General features: G+C 44.6%; 1 protein-coding gene across 4 annotated transcripts in view; it reads right to left on the reverse strand.

The window, feature by feature from the left end:
- CCBE1 (collagen and calcium binding EGF domains 1) overlaps positions 1–15,343 on the reverse strand; it is a 290,499-nt gene that overhangs the window by 55,745 nt on the left and 219,411 nt on the right. For all 4 annotated transcript variants that reach the window (XM_063699277.1, XM_019014286.4, XM_063699276.1 and 1 more), the window contains 2 exons: positions 5,555–5,689; positions 2,825–2,977 (listed from right to left, as the gene is read on the reverse strand). In XM_063699277.1, the coding sequence (XP_063555347.1) occupies positions 2,825–2,977; positions 5,555–5,689 (288 nt within the window). The remainder of the gene's footprint in view (positions 1–2,824; positions 2,978–5,554; positions 5,690–15,343) is intronic.

Below are 15,343 nucleotides of genomic sequence, written 5' to 3' on the forward strand. Positions count from 1 at the left end.
ATCCAATTCCCAAAATAAAAAATTAGAAAGCTGCTTTCTTATGACTGATTCTCAAGCAGGCCCCAAACATTCATAGATCAGTGGCTAAATAGCTGCACCCTGTTTTTCAGTGAGATTCCTGTTTTCAGTAAAGGACATCATCTACGAGGTAACTTACACTTGACTGCCCCTCCCCCATTGTCTCCACCATGGGACAAAACTCAGTGATTTTAATTTGGAACTTAAAAAGTAGTCAGGGCATGGTGGCTCATGCCTGTAATCCCAGCACTGTGGGAGGCCCAGAGGCCGGCGGATCACCTGAGGTCAAGGAGTTTGAGACCAGCCTGGCCAACATGGTGAAACTACTAAAAATACAAACATTAGCAGGGCGTGGTAGCAGGCACCTGTAATCCCAGATACTTGGGAGGCTGAGGCAGGAGAGCCCCTTGAACCCGGGAGGCTGAATTTGCAGTGAGCTGAGATTGCACCACTGCACTCCAGCACTCCAGCCTGGGCAACAGAGCAAGACTCTGTCTCAAAAACAAAACAAAACAAAAAAGTGGTCTGTAAATGTTACTTTTCTCCAGTCAACCTGTATGATCAACAAGCCCGTTTCCTCTGCCCTATGAACACCCCTGGGCAGGCACATGCCACATGCTTCAGGCTTTAAGAAGTGTCACCAAGTCCTCAAATTCACTCAAATTATTCAAACTGCCCAATCCTAAACTGGTTCCAAAGACTTATATTGCATTTACTTCCGACATACGGCAGCTTCCTTGTGACTCAGCCCAGTTGCTTGTCAGAATTTCACTTTGTAGTTCTCCCTTGCCAGGCAGCGGAAGCTGGTCCTCAGCTGTTTGCTGTCCTCAGCTGATGGCTGCTGCCTTCTAGCCCTTTTTGAAGCTTGGGCTACACCCAAGAATCACCACCTCCTGAGTGCCCAAACAGCTCTGGTTTTTTCATCTCTGCATTTCTGGCTATGGGTGATTTGTCCTAGGAACCCCAAAGGAAGGTTCAGGCCCAGCCAACCTCTCCCGACAGAGCTCCAGCCACCTTCCCTTCCTGAGGTAAGTAGAGAAGAGCTAAGCCCTAGGCTTGGGGAAGAGGACAGCAGCTTCCTGGGCTACAAGTAGTGGGTACAGGAGCTGGTGGCTGTGTGGTACCAGCCTCAGGCCCTCTAAGTGGCTGAGGGCTTTCTCCCCAGGGAACTGGTCCTGCCAGCCATTGTCAATGGAGTCCATTTTGCTTCAAAGTTCACCCTGGCTAGAAAGGCCCTTGACATTTAGGCTAAAATCCTACATTTTCATGGCTAGGCTGGCACTGACAACTTGGCAGGGGGACCAGAGCTGCTTCACACATGCATGTGGTGGTATTTTGATGACAAGTCATTGCCTGGAGCATTGATATTAATTTAGGGGCTCTCTTTCTCCTTTCTCTTTCTTCTTCTCTCTTTCCTCTTCCCCCATCCCTCCCCTTTTCCTCTCTGCCTCGTTCTTCTTTTTTCCTCCGAACTCAAATAAGGAAATAACCCGAACTTCAGCTGATCATATGCTTGAGTGACCAGACATCTCAGTTGAATGTCGCTGACATAATGTAAATCAGCTTCTCAGCTCTGTGCTAAAGGCCCAGCTTTTAGAAATTTTCCAACTGCCTGTGGACTGATACTTCTGTGAAACACAAAGATGAACCACTACAAAAATAAGATGTAAAATGCAAGCATAAATTTTTGGATTTAAACAAAATTCCTCTGTCAGATTGATATAAAAATTTTTAAACACTCTCAATTTTTGTTTTTATCCAATTGTGAATCTTGCCTGTCCCTAGACCATATTTTGAGTAGCATGGATACAGATTGTTTACCTTACAAGGAGATGTTTCATATTTATATTTCAGCCCATTTTCTTTGGGAAAACACAGCGTTTCTGGCCTCTTCTCTGCTCATCTTAGTTTGTCTAAACACATATCTAAGCTCTACTCATTTCTCTAAGAGCACACCACTTCAGCTTGGTGGAGAGCTTCCTCCAGTACACACTAGCTTACAACCCTTGAGCTAATGGGCATCACTCTTATTCTTTCTCTTTAGAAGGAGTTTGAACTTATATTCTCTTCCCTAGGTCTCATTTACAATTCATATATGTGCCCCTTCCTGCCCACTTGCCTGCTTGTCCTCTGAGGTACCTGATTGTGCTCTTAAGTGAATATGTAAAAATATATGTTATATATATTACATATAACTACATGAATATAAAATACGTGATGTGGTTTAGCTGTGTCCCCACCCAAATCTCATCTTGAATTATAGCTCCCATAATCCCCATGTGTCATGGGAGGGACCTGGTGGTGGGTAATTGAATCATGGGGGCAGGTCTTTCCCATGCTATTCTCATGATAGTGTATAAGTCTTAGAGATCTGATGGTTTATCAATACAAAGGGCAGTTCTCCGGCACATGCTCTCTTGCCTGCAACCGTGTAAGATGTGCCTTTGCTCCTCCTTTGCCTTCCACCATGATTGTGAGGCCTCCCCAGCCAAATGGAACTGTGAGTTTTTTAAACTTCTTTTTCTTTATAAATTACCCAGTCTTGGGTATGTCTTTATCAGCAGTGTGAGAATGAACTTATACAATAAATAATTATGTATAATTACATATAGGCACTTGGAAACTTTAGACATTAAACATAATGTGGCATACATTGTATATACAATTACATAGCATAATTACATAAATATATTTATATATACAATTATATAACCATATCTATATAATATATAAACCCCCAAACTGGTTATATATATAATATATAAAAATATGTAATTAGGGAGATATTTAGACTTGCCCTACTTACCAGTGTCATTGGGATATTTGTCTTCCCTGGTACACGTCTTCCCATCATCCTCCCGGATGTAGCCTTCCCGGCACTCGCAGCGGTAGCTGCCCAAGGTATTGATGCAGATGTGGGCACACAGCGTCCCATTGCTGCTGGCACACTCATCAATATCTGGTTTTAACCAAATGTAGAGAATACTGAGTTTCTGAGAATTCACTTCTAATACAACAGATGACATTGGGCTTTGCCTCTCTGTTAATAACAATGAAGGACACTTGGGCCGACCTTGATCAGAGCAGCCTGGAATAAAGTAGGGAGCTAGAAATGTGGGTCATCCATAAAAACAGCACTTTTGGCCAAGTGGCCATTGTTACAGGCTGATCAGTGATGGGGTTCCTGGCTGTGGCTCTGCCACTCCCAAGTTATGTGGCTTAGACTGCTAGCCTTCAGAGATCTCACAGAACAATAACAATGAAGCCTGCCCTAAACACTTCACAGGGCTGCTTAGAAATGACAATGAGATCACCAATGACAACACTCAGAGAAGCAAACATTATAGAGATGATTTTTTGCGAGTGCCCTACTGTGCTGGGGATTTTTAAATTTCCCTTTATGGTATAGGTTCCAAACAGCATGATGATGACCCCACAGGTCACTTAGGAATGGCTCCTTCCCAGTTAAAAGCCATGATGGCACCTGGGAAAAGATACTTCTAATAAAAGAAAATAGTCATAATGGGCCTAATGGAAAGAGTCTTCCCCAGGAAATTTCTGCCTCATCAAGAACCCAGACAGACCCCTCATGAGCTGTGGAAATGAGCCATGGGACCATCAAACAAGTCCCCATGAAGAGCCCATATTAACTATGCACATCATGGACTTGCTCCCCTGCCGCATGGTGGAAACAAAAACGTTTCCCACCACGAGGACAGTGGGAGGCCCAATTCCATTTCCTGTTTACTGGTTGAAGACAGTGGGTAGCAGTGGGTGGGAGCCGTGGCATGCAGCCCCAGACTGTGCACATGTGCTGCGTAGACACAGGCCAGCCCTGAACTTGAGGACGGCAACAACTTCCCAGCCACTCCCTGCACAAGCTGCCAGTGACTCAGTCCCTGTGTATGCTGAGGGGAGGGTGGTCATCTGGACGCTCCCCCGGCAGTACCAACTATGTCACCTGTAGACCAGATGTTGCAGCTGCATCCTCCTCTGCAATTCCTCAGGTTCACTGCCTTTCCCCAGGTGTCCCTGCCCTAAACCTACATGTGATGCTGCCTGTACTGCCCAGACAGAAAGGAGATGAAGTTGAAATCAGAGATAGAAATAGAACTCTTAGTAGAAGCCAAGTTCTGCTGGTCCCCAAACCGCCAAACAAAAAGAACAGGGGGCTGGGTGCGGTGGCTCATGCTTGTAATCCCAGCACTTTGAGGGGGCCAAGACAGGAAGCTGAGCCCAGCAGTTCCAGGCCAGACTGAGCAACATAGTAAAATCCCATCTCTATAAAATACGAACAAAATTAGCTGGGTGTAGTGGCGCACGCCTGTAGCTCCAGCTACTCAGGAGGCTCAGGTGGGAGGATCACGGGAGCATGGGAGGTTGAGGCTGCAGTGAGCCATGATCACGCCACTGCACTCCAGCCTGGGCAACAGAGTGTGAGCCTGTCTCAAAAATAAATGCATAAAGAAAAGGGTACAGTAGCTGCTATAAAGTGAAGTAAGAGCCTTGTGCCTGGGACCTGAGCCTCATGGAATGGCCTGTACCTTTCTCTGCAGGAGAGGGCAGAGATCCCTGCTCCATTCACTTGGGAGTCACAATCCCATTGTCTGGCATTGTGGGGCACCATTCCCAAATGCCGACAGGGAGCAACCAGAGGACCTACGGTTAGAACTTCTCAGAAATGGTGCTCCCTAGAGCCCCTGCTAGGATAGAGAAAGAGGGATGCTCATGACAGCTGGTTTATCTTCCATGTAGGTCTACCTGCTAGTCTCCGGCAGTTCATCCTCCAGCTGATTCTTAAATCTCACCATGCCTAGGAATCATTAGAGGCATTGGTGTAAATATGCACATCTGGACCCACTCTCAGAGTTGTGATTCATTAGGTGTGGAGAAAAGGCCAGGATTTTTTTTTTTTTCCTAAACGAGGACCCCACATGTTTCTCGGGTTAGTTATGAACTGACCACACTTTCAGACACATGGTTCCAATGGAAAATGAGCCATAAAGCTGCCTTAGAACCTCAAGGAGTGCACGGCTGGGATAGCCAGTTCGTGAGGGTGACAGTAAACAGACTGGTGCCGTGGATGGTGCAGGCTCTGCTCAGCTGCAGCCCAGGTGGCTGGCTTCAGCTCCCTCCGACTTCCTCCCAACCTGTCTGTCATATGGCCACTTCCTTTTTTCCCCAATCATCTTCTAAGAGAATGTTTATTCTTGTTTTGTTCTGTCTGCGTTTTTACTTTTCTGACCACTTATTCTCTGTTTTACATTATTCTAGTTTATATTTGGGTATGTTCCCCTTCTCCTGCTCTTATGTCTCATTGCCAATTACGACCTTGCTGGTACCAAATCCCGGAAGAATTCCTTGGGCCTAATTGGTTTTAGTAATTGTGATGAAGGGCAGTAATAAGCTATCCCTAGGATAATATCAAACACAACTCCATCCAACAAGTATGAGAACTGAAGGGTCCAACCAAGGACAGCGCCATCTGAACAAGGCACATGTTCAGAAGCTGGAAACAAGCACATTCCCAACACACCCAGACAGTATGGCTTCTCCCGCTTCCGGTGTCTCTCCCGGTCATATCGGTATCCCGGATAACAAGTACACAGCACTCGGCCAAAGTTGTCCGTGCACTGCTGTTCACAGGGAGCCTCGGCACAAACGTCGTAATCTGAAAAAGCAAAGTGAGAGCCCACGTCAACTACAGGAGGCGGCGGAGTAACCTGGCCCTGGCCTGGAAAGGACTTTCTGGGCTGGGCTATGCTCAAGGGCACGTGTGAAGTGTGGACAGATGTACTTGGAGGGACAGGAATTCTTTAGGGCTGTGGGTCACCTTCTAAGAGTACTGCAATTGGTAACTTACATGGCATCACATCACTCGTGATTTTTCCCCTAGGTCACCTCGTCATCCTTTGGTCTTTGTCACTATCCAGAGAGAAAAGACTCTTAAGAGGGCCAGCCTCTGCGGATTCCCTCGGGGTTGGGGGTGCTGTTTTGTCTTGTTCATCAACTGCTGTAGAGGCAGGTGACTCCACCCAGCAGAATACTAAACAAAGGCCAGCTGGGGTGACAGGCACTGGTGTCATCATATGGGAGGAAGGGCTGGAAGTCAGGCAGGCTCAGAGAGGTAGGAAGGGGGCTTTGTGTATACATGTCTGGTCTTATGCTGCTGATACAGACATACCTGAGACTGGGTAATCTATAAAGGAAAGAGGTTTAACTGGCTCACAGTTCCACATAGCTGGGGAGGCATCACAATCATGGCTGAAGGTGAATGAGGAGCAAAGCCTCTTCTTACATGGCATCAGGCAAGAGTGTGTGTGCAGGGGAACTCCCCATCAGATCTCCTGAGACTTATTCACTGTCATGAGAACACCATGGGAAAGACCCACTCCATGATTCAATTACATCCTACCAGGTCCCTCCCATGACACGAGGGAATTATGGGAGCTACAATTCAAGATGAGATTTGGGTGGGGACACAGCCAAACCATATCACTTTGTAATAGAAATGTGCATGACTTATAAGAGGGCCGATGCTTATGTGTGTATACTGTGTAAGTGTGCATCCTGGGGGCTTGATCTCTCATGCTGAGAAGGGGTTGGGTGAGTTCGAATGGCTAGAGGTCTCTTTCCAGCTCTCAGCCTGTACAAACTGAGGTGGATACACTGCTACTCATAAAGAATTAGGGCATCTGCTCCTCTCAGTTCCTATGAACTGATATGGAATGAGCCTCTGAAGGGACTTTGGCTCTAATTCAGTAGCTCAGGCACAACACTGACTCCTGGACCAGAGCCAGCACCTCATTAATCCTTGCACTATCTCTTCCAGGTGCTGACAGATAAACTATACTTGGACACAGAGCGAGTCTGGCTTTGATCCACCACATATGAAGGTGAACGGGTGGGCTGCCAGCTCCTGACGCAGGGAGGGTTTGTGTGACAAGTATTGTGCCACTCTCACGATGACCTGGAAAGCTGCCCTTGTAAAATACTCCTTCCCATGATTGTGATTTCAGGCCTGCTTTGCCTGCATGGTGTTCTGACCAACCCTGCAAACTGTCTCTGGCTACACGTTTCCCCCACTTGGCATCACCTCTAGGCAGCCAAGGTTCTGTGCTCTTTTTGTTGGAGAGCATGATCCTGGCATGACTGGCTCTGAGCTTCCCTGTTGGCTGTTGCCACCATTCCGCAGCAGCTGGGAAGGGGAAGGAGGAGGCAGAGAGGCTGTCAAAGTGTTTGAGTTGATCATGGTGCCTAACAAGGCAGTTCCCTGTCTCTCCTACCATTTCTGCTTCCCTGAGGAACCGCTCTCAACTCTTCTGATTCTTTCTATATTCACTTCTGCATCTCTAAATAGCTGACTTGCATTGCTTCTTTATTTTTATTTTAAATCCTCTCTATTGATTCCAGTAACTGAAGAGATGCATTTAACTTTTTCATGGCCTCCTGTCCCCTGCAGTCACACCCATAACTTCCTATTCCCTCCATCTGGCCAATACAGTTATGATGATATTTTGGTGTGATAATTTTTAGTATTTGCACCATAATGACAACATAAAGGCTATTCTTTGCTGAGCCTGGAAGTATGCTTGAATTACTTATACCTTCTTGAAGACCTTTTTGTCTTCTTTGGAATTAAAAGAATTACCTTGTATATTTTTGGGGTGCCAGTTACTGAGCTTTCTCTCTTAGCTTCAAACACCCACCTTCTTCTTCCATGGGCTACTTTGTGACTTGGGCTCTGGAGACCACATTCCTCCTGTGTCAGGTGCCAACCTCTTCATTTCTGACAGTGACACACATAGAGACACAGACAGATACAGACAGGGAGGCAGGAAGAGGAAGAAAGGATATCTGCCTTTTTCTGGTTTGCTTCCTGGGCTTCCTATTCATGAAAGCCTAATATCAGCCTTTCTCTTCCACCCCACTAGCAGATTGTTTCAATAGCAGCTGCAAGCCGGGTATGGTGGCATGTGCCACCTCCGGAGGTTGAAGTAGGAGGCTGGCTTGAGGCCAGGAGTTCAAGACCAGCCTGGGCAACATAGTGAGCTCCTGTGTCTACCAAAAAGAAAACAGTAGCAGCAAAATCCAGCTTGTATTTTTTCTAACACTTGCAAAATCAGCCTCACTGTATCCCATTTCAGAGACATCAGCACCAGCCAGCCATCTGGTAGCCCCTCCTCAAAGGTCTGGGTCCCTGATCCACTAGTAACTTCCTCTGAGTTCTGAGAAATAGGGCTTGCTAGTCAGTACCTCTTCCTCAGAGTTCTGGGTCCTCCAAACTTCTAAGTTTTCACTGGCCCAGTATCTTCTCTTTGTTTCCCTAGCCTAGAGGCAGTAGCTGCTTCCTGCAGTTGTTACCTCAATGATACTTAGTTTTCCTTTGCATTTTTGGTTCTCAATTACTAGTTAGCAATTCTTCATATTAATTGCTTTCTGTTAAATAAGTGGCGAAGGCTCTGTTTCTGGACAATTCAATCTACATATTCAGTTTTCTACAAATTGATCACTGATTCATCACCAGAGATCCCCTCAATTTTGCAAATCTCTTCTTATAGACATTTTTTCAAATTAATCTCAACTTGCTCTAATTAGGACTCTGTAGGTCTGCTGCACAGCAACTACTACTCTTGGTCTTGAACTCCTCAAATAATCCTCGTCTCAGCCTCCCAAAGCGCTGGGATTACCAGCACTGCACCCAGCCTATAGCTGCCTCCATGAATGTGCATTCACCATGAACCTAGGGATGCCCATCACCTCCCTCTCTCTTTTGTTGGATTCCTGTTTCCTGGATCTCTCATGTATTAGTCTGTTCTCACGCTGCTAATAAAGACATACCTGAGACTGGGTAATTTATAAAGGAAAGAGGTTTAACTGACTCACAGATCCACATGGCTGGGGAGGCCTTACAATCATGGAAGAAGGCAAATGAGCAAAGTCATGTCTTACATGGTGGCAGACAAGAGAGAGCTTGTGCATGGGAACTCTCATTTATAAAACCATCAGATCTTGTGAGACTTACTCACCACCATGAGAACAGTATGGGGAAACTGCCCCCATGATTCAATTATCTCCACCTGGCCCTGCCTTTGATACGTGGGGATTATTACAGTTCGATGTGAGATTTGGGTGGGGACACAACCAAACCATATATCCATGTCTTTCTCTCTTCCAGTTTACTCCCTCATTTTAGTGGAGAATATTCTCCATTGGCTTCCTGAAAAATGTCATAAAAGGGATAAAAGTTTTGAGATCATGCATGTCTAAAATATACTTTATCAACCCTTATGATTACTACTGATAGTCTGTGTATATAATTCTAGGTTGGAAATCTTTGCCTCAGAATTTTGAAGGCATTGTTCCATTGTCTTCCAGCTTTTCAATGCTGCTGTAGGGAAGTCCTGTGAGATTCGAATTCTTGAGCTTTTGTATGAATCACATTTTTTTCCTCCCTAAAAATTTTTAGGACTTATATGGTACCACTTCAATCTTTGGTAAACCCTTTTTATAATCTGGAAATTAATATCCTTCAATTCTGAAGACTTTTTTTGAATTATATCTTTAAGAACTTACTCCCTCTGTGTGGAATTTTAAATTATTTGGATGTTGCATCCCCTGGACTTTATGTTTAATATTCTCATCTTTTTTTTTCCTATTGTTAATTTCTTTGATCTCTTGCTCCCGTGCTTGGAAAACTTCTTCAGTGTCACCTTCAAACCCTCCCACTATTTCCGCCCTCCACTACTCACCATCCAACCGTCCCACTACTCCCCCGCTACTACTCACCTTCCAACCCTCCCACTATTTCCTCCCCCACTACTCACCTTCCAACCCTCCCACTATTTCCTCCCCCAACTACTCACCTTCCAACCTTCCCACTATTTCCTCCCCACTACTCACCATCCAACCCTCCCACTATTTCCTCCCCTGCTACTCACCTTCCAACCCTATTTCCTCCCCCACTACTCACCTTCCAACCCTCCCACTATTTCCTCCCCCCACTACTCACCTTCCAACCTTCCCACTATTTCCCCCCTACTACTCACCTTCCAACCTTCCCACTATTTCCTCCCCCTACTACTCACCTTCCAACCTTCCCACTATTTCCCCCCTACTACTCACCATCCAACCCTCCCACTACTTCCTCCCCAACTACTCACCTTCCAACCCTCCTATTTCCCCCCCCACTGCTCACCATCCAACCCTCCCACTACTCACCTTCCAACCCTCCCACTATTCCCCCCTACTACTCACCTTCCAACCCTTCCGCTATTTCCCCGCTACTACTCACCTTCCAACCCTCCCACTATTTCCTCCCTCCAACTACTCACCTTCCAACCCTCCCACTATTCCCCCACTACTGCCCACCTTCCAGCCCTCCCACTATTCCCCCACTACTACCTACCTTCCAACCCTCCCACTATTTCCTCCCCCCACCACTCACCTTCCAACCCTCCTACTATTCCCCCCTACTACTCACCTTCCAACCCGCCCACTATTTCCTCCCCCGACTACTCACCTTCCAACCCTCCGACTATTTCCTCCCACTACTACTAGCCTGCAGTGTCTTGTTCCTATGTTTATGTCCATGTGTGCACAATGTTTAGCTCCCACTTATAAGTGAGAACATGTGGTACTTGTTTTTCTCTTCCTATGTTAGTTTGCTTAGGATTATAGCCTCCAGCTCCATCCATGTTTTTGCAAAAGATATGATTTCATTCTTTTTTATGACTGTGTAGTATTCCATGGTGTATATGTACCACATTTTCTTTATCCAATCCACTACTATGGGCACCTAGGTTGATTCCAAGTCTTTGCTATTGTGAATAGCACGGTGATGAACATAGGAATACATGTGTCTTTTTGGTGTAATGATCTATTTTCCTTTGAATATATACCACTGCTGGGCCAAATGGTAGTTTCCCTCTAATATCTGATGATCCTGAGATGGCTGCTCTAGTTTATTCATGGTATATTTAAAACAGATTAATAGAATCTGTTTGCATATAGTTTTATGATTTTATGACATCTGGGTATCACTGTAAGTGATTTGGCCAGTGCATTACAAGTTCAGTTTCTTAAGACCTTTTCCTTGGGTTGTCTAGAATGCCCACAGAAGACATTTCCAAATCCTTGCCTGAGAGTGAAGTCATTCTGGAACTCAAGTGAAGGGAGAAGGCTGGGGGCTTCAAAATTCAATGTGTGAGCATTTACTGAAACCCTCCTTTTTCAGTATTGGGCATTAATTTTCAGCTGACTGGTCTCCTTCAGATCCTTGAACCTCTGGTGTACTCTCTTAGAAAATATATCTTCTGTCTTCTGTCTGGTTGTGGAAAAGGCAATATCCTGTCTGTATGGAGCAGAGGACAAGATCCAGGAGTCTAACTTCTTCTTAAACTTTTAATCAATCCTGTTTTCACACTACTTTTACCCCTTTTTCTAGTTTATTTGTAGTGTTACTGATTACTGTTTGTTTTGGTGTAAATTGGGGTTGCTCCTTGGTTTCCTTAAGCTGGCTAGAATTCAACCTTTCGGATTGTGCTAAGCTATTTACCACCTCCCTCTCTGTTCTCCAGCTTCCAAAGTTTTATTGCTATTATCTCCTCTTCCCATTTTATCCTCGTGGGTTTATGTCTTTTGTGAATCTTTCCCGCCTCCTCCTCCTGCTCTGCCCATTTTGTGCATTTTCTGGAGGAGGCAAGATTAATGAATTTATTCAGTCCTCCATTTTTGATGCTTGTTCCCCAGAGCCTACCAGCTTTCAGTCATGTAGCTTTTATCTTTACAATGTATCTATTTTCTATCCTCTCTGTCCTATTTCTTTTGGCACCATTCTAACTCAGACCTTCAGAAACTCCCTTGTAAACAAGATCTTCATCCAAGATTCTTACCATCCCAAGATTCTTACCATCCCAAGATTAAATCCATTTGGGATAACACTGCCAGGCTAACCTTCCCAAAGCATAGCACTGTGTACACCATCCCCTTGTTTAAAAACCTTTACAACTTGCTACTAATCAACATGAAATATAAATGGTTCGCTCTTGTATTTAAGTTCTGGCATTGTATCCCTTGAGACTTTTCTAACCTAGAGACTTATCTGTAAGTTCCTTATACTGCAGCGAAACTAACTTCTCTTTTTCTTCATCCCTTATTCACATCCTTGCCTTCTCACCTCCATACTTTTGTTTATTCTGTTTTTACCTCTTGCAACTTCCTTTTATAATTGTTGATATCTTATCCAGTTTTTCAAGAGTTGATACAAATGCTACCCCTTCAAGAAGCCTTCCTTGACCTCCTCAACAGTTTAGTTTGTCTACCCTCTCACCGCCCATGGGACTCTATACCTCTTTTATTCCAATGCTCTGCTATATTTATTTATTATTTATTTATTTTTTTGAGATGGAGTCTCGTTCTGTCACCCAGGCTGGAGTGTGCTGGCACAATTTCGGCTCACTGCAACCTCCACCTCCCTGGTTCAAGCAATTCTCCCTGCCTCAGCCTCCGGAGTAGCTGGAATTACAGGTGCCAGACACCAGGCCTGGCTAATTTTTGTATTTTTAGTAGAGTCAGGGTTTCACTATTTTGGCCAGACTGGTTTTGAACTCCTGACCTCAGGTGATCCGCCTGCCTTGGCCTCCCAAGTGTTGGGATTACAGGCGTGAGCCACCGCGGCTGGCTACTCTTCCACATTTACTGAATGCTTACTCTGTGCCAGGCCCTATTCCAGGAAGTATGTAGCTTTAGGGTGCATAGTATAGGTTCTGGGACAACCCTCCCATCTCTGCCACTATCTCGGTGATCTTGGGTTCTTTATGCCTCAGCTCCTACAAAATAAAGATAATAATACCCACACTTCATGGTGCTTTTATGAAGATTAAATTGGATGATGCCATTAAGCACTGTGCCTGATGCACAGTACAAGCTTTACCTGCTCTTCTGCTTCTTTTGCTGCTGGTTCTTATGACTGCTCAGCTACCTGGCAGGGACTGTGTCCCTTCGAGAAACCAGTACTGCTCCCTTCCCACAGTTTATGCTGAATTAATAATTGCTGAACTAGAACAAATGAGATCATCCTATCACCTGGCCAATCAAGACATCACTTCTAGCAGGGGTCAGCAAACTTATGTTAAGGGGCCAGATGATATTTTGGCTTTGTAGATCTCTTTTGCAACTACTCAACTCTGCTGTAGTTTGTTGTAGTGCAAAAGAAGTCACACATAATACTGAAATAAATAGGTTTGACTGTGTTCCAATAAACCTTCATTTACAGAATCAGAGTTAGCGCACAGGCCATAGTTCACTGAGCCCTGACTTAGAGCAGCAAATACGAGGCAGCAACGTTTAAAAACTATAGCTGCCACTCATTAGTTAATGTATTTCTTTAGACATTCTAGTTTCTTTTTGCCATCTGTGATGGTTAGTGCTACATGTCAACTTGGCTAGGCCATGGTACCCAGCTATTTAGTCTGGAGTCAAGTTCACCAGGAGGATATATATGCTCTGAATCAGTATCCAACATATGGTATGGTTTGTCCCATAACCAGGATTCACAGGTCCCAGAATCAAGGGGTGGAAATGGAAGTGGCACCACTCACTGTTATCCCTACTGATCCACTAGCAAAATTTTTGCTTCCTGTTCCTATAACTTTATGTTATATTGGCCTAGAGGGCCTAGTTTCAAAGGGAGGAACACTTCTAGCAACAGAGGCAAAAATGATTCCATTGAACTGAAAATTAAGGTGCCACCTGGCTACTTTGGTCTCCTCATGCCTCTGCATCAGCAGGCAAAAAAGGGAGTTATTGTTCTAGCTGGGGTGACTGATCCTGGCTACCAAGGGGAAATTGTACTGTTACTCCACAACAGAGGGAAGGAAGAATTTCTGGAACACCAGAAACACCTTAGGTGGTCCCTTAGTATTGTCACACCCTGTGATTAAAAAGTCAACAGAAGACAACAACTCAATTCAGGCAGGGCTAACGTCTCAGATCCTTCAGGAATGAAGGTGTGGGTCACCTTACCAGGTAGAGAAAAAACCACGATCAGGTGAGGTGCTTGCTGAGGGCAAAGGGAATATGGGTTGTGTGGTAGAAGGTGGCAGGTTACATGTATCAGCTATGACCATGGGACAAGTTACAGAAAAAAGCCCTGTAAATTGTCATGAGTATTTCTTATCTTTCCATGGATTATTACCATGTCTCTGTGTGTGTGTGTGTGTGTGTGTGTGTGTGTGTGTGCACCTGCATGCCAATCTTTGTTTTCTTCCTTCTTTTATCTTCTTATCATATGTCATAAGATGTAGTGACTTTACATCACAGTATTTACATTAAAGCATATCAAGGAGATGCTGGAAAAGTCCAGTGCCCCAGGACTTCATACCCTCTTCTGGGGAAAGGGTTAGTGTGTTTCATGCAGCATAGTTGCAGCATGTCAGATGAACATACAACTTTGTTATTGCCTTTATCTGGAGACTAGGTATGGTTTAAGAAGATGCATATGGGTGCCAAGTTGACAAGGTGTAGATTTGTGATAATTTTTTGTGTCATCTTGGCTAGGCCAAAGTGTCCAAATATTAGGTCAAACATTATTCTACGTGCTTCTGTGAAGATATTTTTTTAGATGAGATTAACATTGAAATCAGTAGACTTTGAGTAAATCAGATGACCCTCCATAATGCGGGTGGGCCTCATCCAATCAGGTGAAGGTCTTAATAGAAAAAACCTGACCTCCCCTCCCACACCCTGCCAATCTAAGGGGGACTTCTGGCCAGCAGATTCCAACTGCAACTCCTCCCTGGATCTCTTGCCTGCCTGCCTGCCTGCCTACAATGAAGATTTTGGACTTGCATCTCCACAATCTCATAAGCCAATCCCTTAAAAAAAGTCTCAATCTCTCACTCGGTCTCAGTCTCTCCCTCTCTCTCCATACGTAGAAAAATCGAAATCAAAATTGGTTCTGTTTCTCTGGAGAACCCTGATATACAATATTTTCTGAAATACTGCATTTGTACTTTGCATTCTTTCATGATAGAAACAATTATGACTAAAGATATCTTTAGTAAAAGAAACAATCATTGACTTTTTCCCACAGATTAAAACAAATACGCTATGAAAAGTGTTCTAGCAAAAAGCAACAGAGCAGAGAATTAGCTCTGGCAAAACAACTTTCAGCATGTGTGACCACTTTTCCTGAAAATATTCAGTTCTGGGTTATGTTAATTATAGGTGCTGTAGTCTCTTTAGGATGAGGGAGACTAGTTTTAAGGCCTAGATGTTTGAAACCACTAATATTGAAAGAAACTCTAAGTATGTAGTATCCATG

Source organism: Gorilla gorilla, chromosome 17, assembly GCF_029281585.2.
Source record: "Gorilla gorilla gorilla isolate KB3781 chromosome 17, NHGRI_mGorGor1-v2.1_pri, whole genome shotgun sequence".
NCBI classification, from domain to species: Eukaryota; Metazoa; Chordata; class Mammalia; order Primates; family Hominidae; genus Gorilla; species Gorilla gorilla.